The 17,777-nt window shown below is 39.4% G+C and overlaps 1 protein-coding gene across 1 annotated transcript in view; it reads left to right on the top strand.

Moving 5' to 3' along the window:
• LOC109928952 (integrin alpha-E-like) overlaps nt 1-17,777 on the top strand; it is a 161,365-nt gene that overhangs the window by 39,679 nt on the left and 103,909 nt on the right. Inside the window, exons 6-9 of the mRNA XM_048612310.1 lie at nt 1,098-1,207; nt 1,985-2,139; nt 14,829-14,982; nt 16,647-16,740. Coding sequence (XP_048468267.1) covers nt 1,098-1,207; nt 1,985-2,139; nt 14,829-14,982; nt 16,647-16,740 — 513 coding nt within the window. The remainder of the gene's footprint in view (nt 1-1,097; nt 1,208-1,984; nt 2,140-14,828; nt 14,983-16,646; nt 16,741-17,777) is intronic.

The following is a 17,777-nucleotide window of genomic DNA, read 5'->3' as shown; positions in this document are numbered from 1 at the left end:
CTGACCCATCTGAAGTACTCGAACTGTAGCGTTTCCAGTCAATATTTGGAATGTTAAAGTCCCCCATAACAACTACCCTGTTGGAGGGTTTGAGCTGTGAGGAGAGGCTAAATAGGCTGGGGCTATTTTCCCTGGAGTGTCAGAGGGTGAAGGGTGACCTTATTAAGGTGTGTAAATCCATGAGGGGCATGGATAGGATGAATAGCCAAGGTCTTTTCCCCAGGGTAGGGGAGGCCAAAACTAGAGGGCATAGGTTTATGGTGAGAAGGGAAAGATTTAAAGCAGAAACAACTTTTTTATGCAGAGGCTGGTGTGTGTCTGGAATGAACTGCCAGAGGAAGTGGTGGAGGCTGGTAAAATGACAACATTGAAAAGGCATCTGGATGGGTATATGAAAAGGAAGGGTTCAGAGGAATAAGGGCCAAATGCTGGCAAATGGGACTGGATTAATTTAGGATATCTTGTCGACATGGATGATTTGGACTGAAAGGTCTGTTTCTATGCTGTATAACTCTATGATTCTATGTCTCTATTATTCCACTTGAATTCTGCCAAGATCATTCAGCTCCAAATATGAACAATAGAGCTGAATTCCAGAGGTGTGGTGAGAATGACTGCCTTTGAGATCAAGGCTGTATTTGACAAGTATGGCATCAAGGAGACCAGCAAAAAGTCAATAGGAATTAAATGAATTTATCCACTAGTTAGAGTCATACCTAACACATATGAAACTGGTTATTGAGGGCCAATTATTCTCAGACCCTGATCATCACTTCAGATATTCCTCAGAGTAAGTAGTTTTAGTTAACCTGTTCACAAAGTCATGACATATATCGCTGTAACAGCTGAGACATTAATCCGAGTCTTCTGACTCACTATGCACAGGAGCCCTTATCATAGGGTAGTGTCCTATGCCAAAACATCCTCAGCTGCTTCATCAGTGTCCTTTGCTCCATAATAAGATCAGAAGGGAAGATGTTTGCATTATATTCAGTTTCATTGTAACTCCTCAGATAATAAAACAATTCCTTCCTGCATGGCGCACAACATGTCGTTCAACTTGGTCTGATAAGTGGCAAGTAACACACATGTTCCAGGCAATGATGACCTCAAAAACCGTGAAGCTAGTCACCTTCCCTGGACATTCAGCGGCATTATCATCACTAAATCTCTCACCGTCAACGTCCTGGGAGTCACCATTGACCAGGTAGCAGCTATAGGTAATGATTCAGCACTGGTGTCCAATTAAAGATGGGAGGCGGAATGTAGCAGTTGCTGGTCCATTCTGAAACGTCGCAATTCTGAAACCTAACCAACCCCATGGGTCAGTTGGGTGCTGCTCTGAGGACCCTCAGGTACGGAGAAGATACCTCACTTTTGAAGGGAGGTCAGGAAAATATCTTAAAATCAGAGAATCCAAACATGGGGGCTCCTCTGGATGCTCACTGGGGACTTGTCCTCTTTGGGGCAAGAAATCTCCAGCTCCATTTCCTCTTGGAATGTTGCAGGGAGGTCACCTCAGTAAAACTGGAACCTGCATATTCATTGGATAAGCTACTCCACCACTTACAAAATGCCTGTAGCCAGGAGAATTGCTGGTATGGCCTTTCGTTGTTTAAACTGCTGCCTACTTCCATTTAACAGGCAAAGAATCTACATCAACCCGTGATAGGTCTGTGTCAGGTGACTGCCCTGACCCTATTTTGTTAAACATTCCCAACCATTCTCCTCACTATCTCTATCCCCCAAATCCACTATCCCAGGGCCAGGAAAGGTTTGATAGCTAACTCTATTTCCCTATCCACAGTGGCCGCTTGACATTTTGGGGATTTTCAACATTTTCTGCTTTTATTTCAGGGTTCCAAGTTTTTTGGTTTTATATAAATTATAATAATCTAAAATGATATGTAATATTGTAACTACTTCCAAAAAATTAGACGTCAATTTTAGGTGTTCATATAAATTATTTCATTTTTTTTGACAGTGTGAATTTGCATTGGTCCAGTATGGTACAGAAATTAAGACAATATTTGATCTGAATGACAGCCAGGAAATAAGTTCTGGAATTTTCCCAATTGTAAGAAAAATGCCTCAGTTGGGTAAAACCACAAAAACTGCTTCAGCAATACAACATGTTCTGTGAGTATTTAATATCCTAGTATTTCTTTTGACTGAATTGTCTCTCTTTTGACTAAGAATCAGTCAATTCTGTAACCTCCTTTCTCCCTTCTGCTTCCTACTCATGTCCATTTTTATTCTGTAGCTTATAGAGCGTGTGAAAATTGTTTCTGTGTGTATGGAGTGATCCATCATTTAAAGTTATAATTAATCAATTACACCACATACAAGAGATTGATTCTGATTAGTTGAACACTTCTCTTTTCCCCAGAGTCTTGTAAATAGTTTTTTTGAGAAATCAAATTCCATTCTGAAAAGCTTCCACACACATGCAAGCAATATATTTCAGATTGTAACAGTTCAAGGTGTAAAAACAGATGCTTCGGTTGCTGGTACAAAGACATATAAGTAAATAATCCCTTTCATGTCAAGTGTTGCACTTCAACTGATATTTTGGGGGAAATTTGAACAGAAATACACTGGAGGTTAGGGAGTGGAGAGGTGTGTTGGAAATCCAAAAACCTCTGTTATCATTGATCAGATTTAATGATAAAGTAGCTTGAGGACTGGGAGGGAACATTCCAGTTCCTCCTAGACCACAAAGAATTTTTCAAAGGTTGATCTTGTGTTCCTGTACTTCCTGATTTCCCTAAGGCCTGGGAAACTTGACCTACTCCAGTGATACCAACAAAACAGATTAGATATGAAGATTGCATCCTTATTAGCATATTTATCATGCCAATTACCTCCTGGGAATGTGTTGGCTCCCCACATCAGTGTCACTTCAGTAAAATCTGGAAGAAAGCAACTTGAAACCTGTTTCCTGATGTGAATGTCATTTCAGTTCTACCTGCTCACTAATGTTACATATGAATCAGTAGCAGGGGGACGCCTCTGAGCTCCATGGGTCTGCTCTGCCATTAAATCAGTTCATGACTGATTTGATTATTCCACATTGCAACCTAGGCACAAGAACTTTCATGCTCTTTTTATCAAGAATCTACCTACCTCTGCCTGAAAGACATTTAAATACTCCACTCCCACTGCATTTTCAGGAAGAGAGTTGGACCATAAGACTATAAAATATAGAATCAGAAGGAGACCACTCAGCTCATTGAGTCTGTTCGGTCCATCAGTGAAATCATGAATTGTCTGATAACCATCAACTATACATTTCCGCCTTTTCCCTACAACCCAACTCACTACCAACTTCTCTAGGGCAATTAGGGTTGGGTAATAAATGCTGACCAGCCAGCGATGCCCACTTCCCATGACTGAATGAAAGAGACCCTTGATTACCTCATTGATTAAAAATCTATCAATCTCAGCCTTGAATGTACACAACAGCCCAGCCAATCTCAACACTGTGGTAAAGAATTCCTCAGATTCACCACCCTTTAACTGAAGAAATTCTTCCTTATCTCTGTCTTAAATAAGTTATTCTGAGATGACACCTTCTGGTCCAACACTCTTCCACAAGGAGAAACAATCATTCTGTATCTACCCTGTCAAGACCCCTAAGTTTCTTATATATTTCAATAAGGTCGTCTCTCACTTTTCTAAATTCTAATGATTGCAGGTCCAACCTATTTAACACTCCTTATAGTACAGTCCCATCAAGTCCAAGATCAACCTAATAAACCTCTCTGCACTGTCTCCAATATCTTTCCTAATATAAGGGGCTCAAAGTTGATCTCAATAATTCTAGCTGTGGCACGGCTGGTACATTGTATGGTTTTAGCAAGACCTCTCTACTTTTATACTCTATTCCCTTTGAAATAAAGGCTGACATTCCATTTGACTTGGCTATTTCCTGATGAACTTGCATGCTAACTTTTTGTGATTTGTGCATGAGGACTCCTAAATCCTTCCATGCCATTTAGCTTTCTGATGTCTTTCTGCATTTCAATAATATTCAGCTCTTCTATTCTTCCTGCCAAAGTGCATAATTTCACAGTTTCCTACATTATATTCCATCTGCAAAATTTTTGTTCCTTTTCTTAGCCTGTCTATATTCCTCTGAGGACACATTGTGTCCTCTCACCCTGTCATCTTTCCACCTATCTTTACATATCTGCAAACCTGGCGATAGTACATCACTTTCCTTATCCAGTCATTAGTACATATATATATATGTTGTAAATAATTGTCACCGCAGCACTAATCCATGAGACACTCCACTAATTACAGATTGCCACCCTGAAAATGCACCCCCCCATTATCCCAACTCTCTGTCTTTTATTAGCTATCCAATTCTCTATCCATGCTAATATATTCCCTTCAACAACATGGGCTCTTATCTTATTAAGTAGTCTAATATATGAAAGTCCAAGTATAATACATCCACTACTTTCCCTTTATCCATGCTGCCTGTTAACATCTCAAGTAATTCTAACCAATTTGTTAGACATGATTTCCTCTTTGTGAAGCCATACTGACACTACTTGAGCATATTATGTATTTCTAAATGCTCTGTTGTTACATCCTAGTGCTATGTTGTATAATACTCTAACATTTTCCCAATAACAGATCATCAACCATCTTTGCTGCTAAACACCTTTCTGAGTCCATTCCAGCTAGATCTACCCTTATTCTTTGTTATTATCTTTATTTAAAGACAGAGTTTCTGACCTATGTTTCTCCCTCTAAAGCTGAATGATAAATTCTACCATGTTATGATATCACGGTTTCTTAGGGGATCTTTTACTCCGACATAATTCACTAAATCTGCCTCATTATACATTACCAGATCCAAAATAGCCTAACCCGTGGTTGGATACACAAAATATTGTAGGGACGTGTCCCAAATACAAGAGATTAATTCTTCCTTGTGACTATCCTTTCCAATCTAATCATTCCAGCCTATATGAACATTAAAATCGTCCATGGTTAATGTCCTGCCTTTTTTTACATGCCCTCATTATCCTCTGATTTGTCATGTGTCCCATGTGTAGGGGACCTACAGACTAATCCTACCAGGCTTCTTTCACTTCTTACTTTTTACCTCCACCTGCATGGATTCTACATCTTCTGATCCAAGATCATTTCTTATTATCATATTTATTCTATCTTGTGATAACAATGCTATCTCTCTAACTGTTTTTCCTGCTGTCCATTTGAAAAGTTACCTAACCCTGAATATTTAGTTCCTAGCTTTGATCTCCAGAGCTTCAATGTCTCGAGGTATCCAGTGTTCTGTACTCCTGCCAGCCTTGTACTTCATATTAACAGGAACATGCTATCCCTGAACTCTTGTTATCTCGCTTTTGAAAGCCTTCCCCTTGTCAGATATCCCTTTACCTGCAAACAGCCTCCCCAAATCAAATTTTGAAAGTTTCTAAAACCATCAAAATTAGCCTTGCCTCAATTTAGAACTTTAACTTGTGCATCATACATATCCTTTTCGTAACTATTTTAAAATTAATAAAATTCTGCTCACTGTTTCCAAAGTGCTCCCACACTAACACCTCAGCCACTTGCCTTGCCTCATTTCCCAAGAGGAAGTCCAGTTTTGTCCCTTCTCTAGTAGGGCCATCTACGTATTCATTGAAAAGGTTTTCTTGAACACACTTAACAAATTCCTCCTCATTCAAGCCCTTAACACTATAGCAGTCCCAGTGTATGTTTGGAAAGTTAAAATCCCCGACTATTACAGCCCTGTTATTTTTATAGCAATCTTCAATCTCCCTACATATTTGCTGTACAATTTCCTGCTGACTATTGGGGGGCCGATAGTACAATCCCTTCTTATTTCTTAGTTCCATCCATGTAGCCTCACTAGACAATCCCCTAGGAATATCATCTCTAAGTACTGCTGTGATGTTTCCCATAATCAAAAATGTCACTCCCTTCCTCTCCTGCCTCCCCTTCTATCCTTCCTCTAGAATCTAAGCCCCATCTCTTTTCTGGCTGTATCAGTATCACAAAGTTCCTAAGACTCATAACCCTTCCATGAGAAAACATCTCTCTTTATCTCTGACTGAAATAGGCAACACCATATTCTTAAACAGTGTTGTCTAGTTCTAGATTCTCCCAAGAAAGGGGATATCCACATGAACTCTGTCAGGACCCTTCAGGATCTTACATGTTTCAACCACACAACCTCTTGCTCTTCTCAAGTCCGTTTAGAAGCCTAGCCTGTCCAACCATTCCTGATAAGATAACCCACCACTTCCGGATATTATACCTGTAAACCCACTCTAAATTTCATCCAATACATTAATGTCCTCGCTTAAGTAACATGACTAATACTGTATATAGTACTCTAGATGTAGCCTCACCAAAAACCCTGTATGGCTTTTTTTGAAGTTCAGTCATGGAGCTTGGATGTTGCTGTCAGGTCAACATTTATTGCCTGCCCCTATTGCCCTTGGGAAGGTGGTGGCGAGTTGTCTTCATGAACCACCGCAGCCCATGTGCTTTAGGTAGACCCACAATGTTGTTGGGGAGGGACTTCCAGAATTTTGACCCAGCAGCAGTGAAGGAATGGTCAGGATGGTTTGTAGGGGAATTTGCAGGTGGTAGTGTTCCCATATATCTGCTGCCTTGTCCTTCTGGATGGAAGCAGTTCTGGGTTTGTAAGGTGATTTATGAGGATCTTTGGCAAATTTCTGCAGTATATCTTATACATAGTACACATTGTCCCCAGTGAGTGTTGGTAGTGGAGGGAGTAGATGTTTGTGGATATTGTTCCAATCAAGCAAACTGCTTTATCTTGGATGGCGTCAACCTTCTTAAGTGTTGGTGGAGCTGCAGTCTTCTTGGTAAGTGGAGAAGATTCCATTGCACTTCTGACTTGTGCCTGGTAGATGGTGGACAGGATCTGGGGAGTCAGGAGGTGAGTTACTTGCCGCGGTATTCCTAACCTCTGACCTGGTCTTGTGGCCATTGTGTTTATGTGACGTGTCCAATTGAGTTTCTTGTCAATGGTAACACCAGGGTGGTATAATGGGGGTTTCAGTGATGGTAACACCAGTGAATATCAAGGGGCGGTAGTTAGATAGTTAGGCCTTTTTTGTGATGTTACTTGCTACTTGTCAACCTAAGCCTTGATATTGTCCAGATCTTGTTGCTTTTGAACATGGACCTCCTAAGGAGTCATGAACCATAACCTCCTTATTTTTGTATTCAATTGTTCTTGAGCTACCCTAACCCCAACCCTAACCCTATTACTTTAGCCACACAAACATTGCTTAGCACTAACAAGATTTGATTTGTTTATTCCTGTACAGATGTGAGTGTCGATTAACAATTTCTTATCCATTTTTGGTTACCCTTGAACTTGGTAGGCCTGAATGTGTACTGCTGTAGGTTAGGAAAGATTTAATGCTTACTTTGTAGAAATCTAGCTTAGTTTGTAGCTGGCATTAATGATGCAATAAATTGTAATATTTTATTCATTTTCCAAATTACTTGCTATGTTGCAAAAAGCTCTTTTGTAAATCAGACACGCCTTTTGTGTTTGGAGCATATAAAAGTAGCCAGCTTAGTGTGACTTCACTGTTGAGTGCAATTTACAATAAAATGGCAGAGTTAAGCACTTCAGGCAGTTAAGAGTATAAAGCAAAAGAGGTGTGCAGTTACTTTTGCCTAAACAGCCTCCAGAAATTGATTTTTGCTCTGTACAGGAGAAGAAGCTGGTTATTTGGTTACTTGCTTTGGTTATTCGGCAAATATCCACTAATAATTAAGCTTTATTCTTTTCTTACAGCTCAAATTAGTATAGCGTGATGATGAAGTTAATAAAATATATAAAAAATATATAAAAAATATAAAAAAAATAAACTTGAATACAATAATTACGTAGTAGTACAGTAGGCTCAAGACCAAAGAGAAAAGTATTCATAAAGGAAATGACAAATAAGCCATGACACATGGGGATAGAGAGTATGAATCTAAGAGCCAACTAACAGATACAACTATAATTTACAAAGAGAGTGCCACGATAACACTAAAGGCTCTGTCTCTAAATGTACATAGTGTTCAAAACAAAACAAATTAACTGGAGTTGTAAATAGTAATGTAGAAATATGATCTGGTAGTCATAGCAAAGATATGGTTTCAGGAGACATGGTTTGGGGCCTGACTCTTGAAGGCTATAGGACAATTACGAATGACAGTGAATCAGGAAAAGGTAGTGTGGTGGCTCTGATAGTTAATGATGGTATTAGTATAATAGAGAAAGAAAACCTAAGTTCAGGAAAGAGTTTATGTAGAAATGGAAAATGATAAAGTTTTAAAGTGATAACAATAAAGAATCATTTGTGGGAGTGACATACAGTGCCCCTCCCCTCGCCCCACCACACCACCACCAACAACAAGAGTAAAGATAGGAATAATTGGATCTTTTGTGACTGGAAATGTCAGATGGGCAAAAGGTAATATAGATAAGGAGTTCATAAAATGGTTTCAGGTTAGTTTCTTAGAATAGCAAGCTCTGGAGCTGACCAGAGAGTAGAGTACACTCGATCTTATTTTATGTAATGAGATCAGATTAATTAATGTTTAAAGTTTTTGCAAAGATTTGAAGCTCAGGTTGTGGGTGAGGTTGTTGACTTGCTTGCCCAGGTGGCTTGTTTTCATTCAGAAGTTTCGTTACCATGCTAGGTAACATCATCACTGAGGCCGCTGATGTAACCAATGTAGTTTACAAAATACCAAGCAATGACTGCCACAAACATTATATTGGACAGACAGAAAGGAAACTAGCCATCAGAATACACAAACATCAGCTAGCAGCAAAATGGCACGACAAACTTTCCCTAATATCAGTACATTCGGACAATGAAGGCCATCAGTTTAAGTGGGACAACGTAACCATAGTAGCCCAAGCCAAACATAGACATGCACAGGAATTCCTAGACGCATGGTTCTCAACCCATAATGCAATCAACAAACATATAGAATTGGACCCCATATACAAACCCATACAGAAAAGAAATGGAAATGATACGAATCACCATAACGGACTGGACAGTATAAATTCCAAGCGGAGTAGAACACCATTGCTTCATCAGAGGCCTCACTGATGATGTTATCTAGTTTGGTGATGAAGTGTATGAACAAAAACAAGCCAGCTCTGTGAGCAAGTCAACAACATCATTAATTAATGTTTTCATAGGGAAGGTGCAGTGTCCATAATACAATTGAAATTTACATTCAGTTTGAGGGAGAGAACAGTGGGTCTGAGGTTACTTTAAAAAAAAGAGCAGTTATGAACCTACTCTACTACTAGTTAATTATTGTAATTATTGTATTCATGAAAGCAGAGCTGGCTCAAGTGAATTGGCAAACTAGCTTAAACTATAAGTTAATGGAGATGTCAAATCAGACATTTAAGGGAATATTTCAAAATATATGGAACAGAAACATTCCAATGTATGTGAAAGATGCCAAGGGATGGACTCACCATCTGTGGTTAACTAGAAATGTTAAAGATAGGATCAAACTAAAAGAAAAGAAAACATAATTGTGCAATTACAGATGGCAGGTCTGAACACTAATGAGAAAAAAGTAACAAGAATGACCGAAAAATGAATAAAGCTGAAAAGACAGTGTATGTGAGAAAGCTAGTCCCAAATATAAAAACAGATAGTAAGAGTTTCTATAACCAATTAAAGATGAGAAACGTTAACACGGTGAGCATTCATCCAATGGAAAGTGAGACTAGAGGATTAATAATGGAAGGTAAGGAAATGCCAAATGAATTGAAAGATATTTTGCATCTGTCTTTACGTTTGATTATACAAGTGTTTTCTCAAAGGTAAGCATGAAGGGGAATGGAAGGGCTGGATGAAGTCAGGAAAATGACAATCGCCGGAGAAATGGTACAGATTAAATATTTGGAGCTATAGGTTGACAAGTGTCAGGTCCTGATGGACTTCATCCGAAGATCTTAAAAGAAGTGGCTAGTAACACAGCTAATGCATTAATTTTAATTTTCCAAAATGTCTCTCAATTTGGGAATATCAGTTTATCATGAAACATAGAGCCAATCGTGACAGGAGCTATTATAAAATATGTTATTACAGAACACTTGAATCATTTCAAGTTAATCAGGCAAAGTCAATGTAGTAAGACAAGTCATGTTTGATCAATCTATTGGAGATAATTGAGAAGGTAACAAATGCTGTGGATAAAAGGGAACCATTGAATGTATAGTACTTAGATTTCTAGCAAGCATTTGATAAATTACCACATTAAAGGTTATCATGGAAAGTAAAAACTCATGATGTATTAAATATTGGCATAGAAGATCAGTTATCTAACAGGAAACAGAGACAAGGTGTAAATGAGTCCTTGTTAGGTTGGTAAGATGTAACACGTGGTTAGCCTTAGGAGTCAATGCTGGGACCTCAACTGTTTATAATTAATGTAAATTACTTAGATAAAAAGATGGAAAGTATGGTTGTCAAATTTGCTAGTGAACACAAAGATAGGTAGAAAAATAAGTTGTGAAGGGGATGCAATGGTGGCGGGGATTACAAAAATATATTAATAGGTTACATGAACGGGCAAAGATCTGGAAAATGGGGTGTAATGTGGGAAAATGTGAAGGTGTATATTTTGGAGGAAGAATAAAAAAGGATATTATCTAAGTAGTGAGAGATTGCAGAGGGATCTGGGTGTTCTCCTGCATAAACTGCAAAAAGTTAGTTTGCAGATACAGTAAGCAATTCAGAAAGCTAATAGAACGTTAACATTTATCATGTGAGAAATTGAATACAAAAGTAGTGACGTTATACTTCAGTTATACAAGTCACTGGTGAGATACATCTGGAAAGAGTGCACAATATTGGTTACATTAATTAAGGAGGATGTAAATATGTTAGAGGCAGTTCAAAGAAAGTTTACTAGACTAGTACCTGGAAAAAGCAGGTTGTTTTATGAAGAATGGTTGGGCAGGTTTGGTTTGTATCCTCTAGAGTTTAGTGTAAGACATGACCTCATTGAAAAATGTAAATTCTCCAATGGTCTTGATGGAGTGAAATTGGAGAGGATGTTTCTTCTTATTCGAGAGTCTAGAATGAGATTTTACTGGGTCATCCAGTTATAGCAGAAATTCAGTGATTTTCTTTTCTCTCTCAGAGAGTTATTTTCTCTCATGAGTTTTTGGAACTGAAAAACATTGGTGGAAATAGACTTCTTAAATATCTTAGGACAGATAATTTCTTATTAAACATGGGGTTGAAAGGTTTTCAAGGGTAGTTTGAAAATGGTATTGTAGCTAGATTAGGATTGGCCATAATTTTCTTCAATGGTGGAACAGGCTCGAGGGGCTGGATTCATATGTTTGTATGAACAGATTGCTTTTTTTGGCCATTTCAGAAGACAATTAAGAGTTAACCACATCACTACTTGTTTGGAGTCACACGTAGGCCTGATCAGGTAAGGAAGGCAGATTTCCTTTCCCAAGGGATAACAGTGAATCAGATTAATTTTTACGATGATCTGCAATGGCTACATGGTCACCATTGTACTTATAACTTTTAATTCCAGATTTTATTGATTTCAAATTTCACTAGCTGCCATGGTGAGATTTTAATCCATCCCCCCAGTGCCCTAGCCTGGTTCCCTGGATTGCCAGGCCCAGTGACAAGAGCACAACACCACTACCTCCCTCTTCCTGCTGTCAAGCCAAAAATACATTCTGCCTATTACACAAATGAATAATGTAATCTACAAATTTCAGCTCCAGTGTGATTCCAACTACATCAACCATACATCACAAAGACTGGCAGATTTTACCAAAAAGCCTTTGGCAACTAGCAACATAATGACTGTACCCAACCAGCTCCTGCTTGCAAAACTCTCAACTCAGCGTCTAACCTTAGATGTGATTCTGCAATTGGACAACATTTTCTGGGTAATTTTGAATATATGAGGAATTGTGCTGACAACCATTTTAAAATTGTCAGTTTGGTGTGCAATGTGGCAAATTGCTGTGTGCTGGATATGCCTTACATTAAGATATAGGGCCTTGTTCTTCAAAGGCAGAAAGAACACAGAGACACTAAACCAGTTTAAACTCAAAAGAATTGCAGGTTCATTTCTCAGGGCATTGTCCGGATGAGTCAGAGACAACCTCCCTGGATTAATATATAAACAAAGCCTGGCTATTAACTGTCATGCAGCATTAATGGCTGCATTCTCCATGGCAACATCTATATCAATCAGATGCCACATTTTAAAAATTAATTCATGGGAAGTTGGTATCGCTGACTGGTGCAGCCTTTGTTGTCTAGGTTTGATAACGTGCTGGTGCACCGCCTTCTTGAATTTGGTTTAGGTAGGCCCATGGTGCTGTTAAGGATATTGACCCAGTGACACTGAAGGAACTCCGATATATTTCCGAGTCAGGATGGTGAGTAGCTTGGAGGGGAATTTGCAGGTGGTAGTGTATCTGTTGCCCTTGTTCTTTTAGATGATAGTGATTTTGCAGTTGGTTTTGAAGTTGCAGCTGGAGGAGTCTTGGACAGTTGCTGCAGTTTACCTTTTTGATGTCGTTAATAAGGGCCAGTGGGAAAGGGAATGAATGTTTGTTGATGTGGTGGCTGTCAAATGGGCTGCTTTGAACTGGATGGTGTCAAGCTCCACATGCCAATCTATCAGCACTTTCCTCTTATGCAGTAGAAATGTTGGTTTTCCTTCTGAATTTGTATTCTTGTTTAATGGCCTGATGAGTGCAAGATGAAAAACTTTGACCAAATGTATCTTTTTTACAGCAGAACTCAAGTTTTGTATTGCCAAAAACTATTTGTATACAACATGCCCTGTTCTATGTTATTGATTGACTTATGTTACCTTATCAAGGAACTAAACTCAGCTGTTTAGACATGATTTGCCTGAAACAAATCCATGCTGTGTCTTTATAACGAAACTTAATTTTGTTCCACTGCTAGATTCCACTAATTCCCAACTGTCAATGTTGGGTTGACAGGTTTATTTTGCTTCCCTCTCTTGAACAATAGTATAATCCTCCAGTATGCCAGTAAGGTAAAGTCACCATAGTCTCATTAGCAAGGTGGGGTGAGCGTGACAGCCCTTGACATCAAGCCTGAATTTGACCGAGCTTGGCATCAAGGAACCCAGCAAAACTGGAATCAACAGGTTTCGGGGCAAATTCTCTGCTGGTTGGAGTCATACCTGGCACCTAGGAAGATGGTCATGGTTGTTGGACATCAGTCATCTCAGTTGCAGGACTTCTCTGCGGGAGTTCCTCAGTGTAGTGTCCTAGCTCCAATATCTGCAGCTGTTTATACATGACCTTCCCTCCATTATAAGGTCAGAAGTAAGAATGTTTGCTGATGATTATATAATGTTCAGCACCATTTGCGAATCCTCAGATACTGAAGCAGTCCATGTTCAAATGCAACAAGATCTGGACAATATCTAGGCTTGGGCTGACAAGTGGCAAGTAACATTTGTGCCACACAAATGCCAGGCTATGACTATCACCAATAAGAGGCAATCTAGCCAGTGAACTCTTTATATTCAATGATATTACCATTGCTGTATCCTCCAATATCAACATTCTTGGGGTTCCTGTTGACCAGTAACTCAACTGGACTCATGACATAAACACAACAGCTACAAGAACAGGTCAGAAGCTAGGAATACTGCGGTGAGTAACTTACCTCCTGACTCTCCTGAGCCTGTCCATCATCTACAAGGCATAAGTCAGGAGTGTGATGGAATACTCCCCACTTGTCTGCATGGGTGAGCTTCAACAACACTCAAGAGGTTTGACACCACCCAGGACAAAGTAGCCAACTTGATTGGCACCACATCCACAAAGTTACACTCCCTTCACCACCGACTGTCAGTATTAGCAGTGTATATTATCTACAGATACACGCAGAAGTTCACCAGAATTCCTCAGATAGCATCTTCCAAACCCTTGACCACTTCCATATTGAAGGACAAGGACAGCAGACACATGGGAACACTATCACCTGCAAGTTCCCGTCCAAGCCACTCACCATCCTGACTTGGAAATATATCACTTTTCCTTCACTGTTGCTGGGTTATAAGCCTGGAATTCCCTCCCTAAGGGCATTGTTGGTCAACCCACAGCTGATGGACTGCAGTGGTTCCAGAAGGCAGCTCGCCACCACCTTCTCAAGGGGCAACTAGGATGGGCAATAAATGCCAGTGAGTCCTACATCCCATGAATAAATAAAACAAAATTAGAGAGAGGTTTAACATGAAGGCCACTAGGCCTCAGATGAGGAGCAAGGCTTGATAACCTGAGCCAATGCAATAGTTGAGCCATGCTATTAACATCACTCTATATCATTAGCTGTCTAGGAAACTGAGTTAACTGATCACAGTATTCCAGTAATGGTCCTGTATCCATTGAGGATTTGAAAACTATAACCAATGCTCTGCTACTTCTATACTTGTTAATTTTAGAAATGCCAAGCATTTTAGAAAATCTTCTCCAAATTCCTCATCTATCACTTTCTCACTGTTTTCAGTTCTATTAAAATAAATATATCAGCTTGCTCGTCTGAGTGACTTTCTGATGCATATTTCCAAGAGCTGCCTCATCCTACACATTAACTTGGATAGTCTACTCTAAACTTGTTTTCTTTATAGTTTAAAGCATTAATGCCATCCTATTACAAATTTGAATGTTCTAGGAAGTGAGACTTAAAGTTGTGAAATGTGCCTGTGAGCTGCTGCCTTAACATTTTCTCCACTGACAGTGACAACATCTTCAATGAAAGTCAAGGCTCCAATCAAAATGCCAAGCGGTTTATCATTGTAGTGACAGATGGAGAAATATTCAGGGATGAGAGAAATCTAACAGATGTAATCAACTCAGATAAAATGGCAAATATAACACGGATAGCTGTTGGGGTAAGTTTATTAACAATTCTTGGTATAGCCTCGGTAAGTGTTAGAGATTTATCAGTCCTGTGCTATTTCCTGTGTTGTTAAAGCCTCCATTGGATGGCCAACTTGCCATATTCTCCATCTGCAAAAAATGATTTTAGTGCAACCTCAAAATATGCCCTCCTGTATGAGAGTATGAGTACTAAAGATACTGTCCTAATAAGCAGATGATACATTGGTATCTGACAGATGATCCAAGGGCCTCTTTGAAGGCTTTTGAGATATTGTACATAAAAACAACAGAAGCAATGTGGACACTTCTGTTCTTGATTGAAGTTTGACAGGTTTCCTTTCCTAAAGATTTGTTTGAATCAGTCATTTTTGACTAGATCCTTCAGAGCTTCTACATTTTTTTGTTGGTTGGAAGACAGTTTGATGGTCATAATTAAACTAAATAGTTAAATGCTCAGTCCAACAGTTGTTAGCTATAATCATTACTTTGGTGCTGTGGTTGGTTGTCTCGCCGAGCTGGTTCGTTAGTTAACAGAAGTTTCATTATCCTGCTGGGTAACATCATCAGTGCAGCCTCCGATGAAACGCTGTTGTGTTTTCCCACCTGGTATTTAAACTCTGGGGTTTGTTTCCGGTTTTTCTTCGCAGTGGTGTATATAAAGGGTCTAATTCTACGTGTTTATTGATGGCATTCTTGGTGGAGAACCAGGCCTCTAGAAATTCCCGTGCTTGTCTCTGTTTGGCCTGTCCTATGATCCAGATGTTGTCCCAATTGAACCGATGATTCTCCTTATCTATGTGGATGGAGATGAAACATCCACAACCCGAGCTACAAATCTACTCCAGAACCTTAGATATTTCTACGGTGATGAAGACATCTTTGTGATTCTGGACATGGACAAACATGTAACCATTCAAGTGTTAGTGTATGGACCATGGGTGTTTCCATGATGTTTTGTATTTAATCTTCTGGTAGAACAGGATATTGGTGATGATGACCATATTCTGTAAGGAGAAGAATACATTTGGAGTCAACATTTCCAATTTCTTAACCCCTAGTGAAATCTCCAAGGGGTATAAGCCTGTCTTTCTTTGGAACCCCATAGACAGCTTGATCAAGTTTGATTTGGAGGTGCTGGGGTTGGACTGGGGTGGACAAAATCAGAAGTCACATAACACCAGGTTATAGACCAACAAGCTTATTTGAAAACACATGCTTTCAGAACGCTGCTTCTTCATCAAATGAAGCCTTGTGATTTCACATAAACCTATTGAACTATGGCCTGGTGTCATGTGACTTCTGACTTTGATGAAGTTTGGCATAGACATCTTCCTTGGTTCTGCACTTATGCAGCTGTGATATCTACCCTACAGTACAGGAGTGTAATATGGACAACATAAAAAGTTTCCTTAAAGCACTGGTGTTGGAAACATCAATGGTGTCTGTGGAAGATAGTACATATGAAATGGGAGGAGAAGTGCACCAAAGCAGTGACCTCTTTCAGATACTACTTCATCAATGCTTGATCATTCACCATTACCTTTGTTGGATTACATACAGTTCAGATGTCAGATAGCACGTTCCCAATAAAAGCCTTCTTCTCCAGAGAAGGACAGAAGAAGTGCTTCAAGGATCTATTGAAAGTCAAAATGAAGATATGTAATGTTGACGTCAGATCCTGGAAGACCATCGCCCTGAACTAGATGGGCGCAGAGTTTATGAAGATGATTTGAGACCAAATGGCAACAAATTGAACAGGAAACGTGATAGTGAAGAAAAGAACAAGTCATGACCCAAGCTAATAATGGACATCTCACATGAAAACAAATGCCTAACATGCCATAAAGTTTGTACATTCTAAACTGATCTCATCAGCTATCTTTGGTGACTTGGAAGGCAATAACCTTGCTTGCAAAGAATAGCCAATAACATTAGGGAAAATAGGTAGCCCAGAAGCAAAACCTTCACCACCTGTGGGAATAGACAATAACTAACATTTAAGAGAAAAAGACTTACATCTGTAAAAGACATTTTCCAACATCAAGATTGCTCAAAGTACTTCATAACAAATGAATATTATTTTGAAGTGTCATGTAGGAAATACAGCAGCCACTTTGTGCACAGCAAGCTCCAATCAGGAATGCAGTAATGACAAGATCATCTGTTTTTCTGCTATTCTTTGAGGAATATGTTTGACCTGAATATCAGGGATAATGATCCCGCTCTATTCAAAATAGTGGATCGGGATCTTTAATTTCATCACAAAGGGCAGTCAAAATCTTGTCTTAACATAAAGATAGAGTCATACAGCACAGGAGAGGCCCTTCAGCCCATCGAGTCTGTGATGACCTATCTACATTAATCCCACTCTCCAGCACTCGGCCTATAGCCTTGACTGCTATGATATTTCAAGTGCTCGTACATGTAGTTTTTAAAGGTTTGAATTTCCCTCCTCCACTACACTCTCAGGCAGTGTGTTCCAGATTCCCACCACCCTCTGGGAAAAAAGGTTTTGCTCACATTGCCTCTAAACCTCCTGTCCTTCACCTTAAAATTATTCCCTCTCTGTATTGATCTTTCAACAGGTTTGGCTTTAACTTCTGAGACCAAGTCCAGGAGTGAGGTTTTTAATTAATTCATTCACAAGATGTGGGTAATACTGGCTAGGTCAGCATTTGTTGCCCATTCACAATTTCCCAGAGGGCAGTTAAGACCCCATTGTAAGTGGGCCTAGAGTCATGTGCAGGCCAGACCATGTAAGGATGGCAGTTTCCTTCCTTAAAGAACATTAGAGAACCATATTTTA

This window comes from Rhincodon typus, chromosome 26 (assembly GCF_021869965.1).
Source record: "Rhincodon typus isolate 14 chromosome 26, sRhiTyp1.1, whole genome shotgun sequence".
Taxonomy (NCBI): Eukaryota; Metazoa; Chordata; class Chondrichthyes; order Orectolobiformes; family Rhincodontidae; genus Rhincodon; species Rhincodon typus.
The sequence above is the reverse complement of the archived record's forward strand: the minus strand, read 5'-3'. Positions and strand labels throughout refer to the sequence as shown.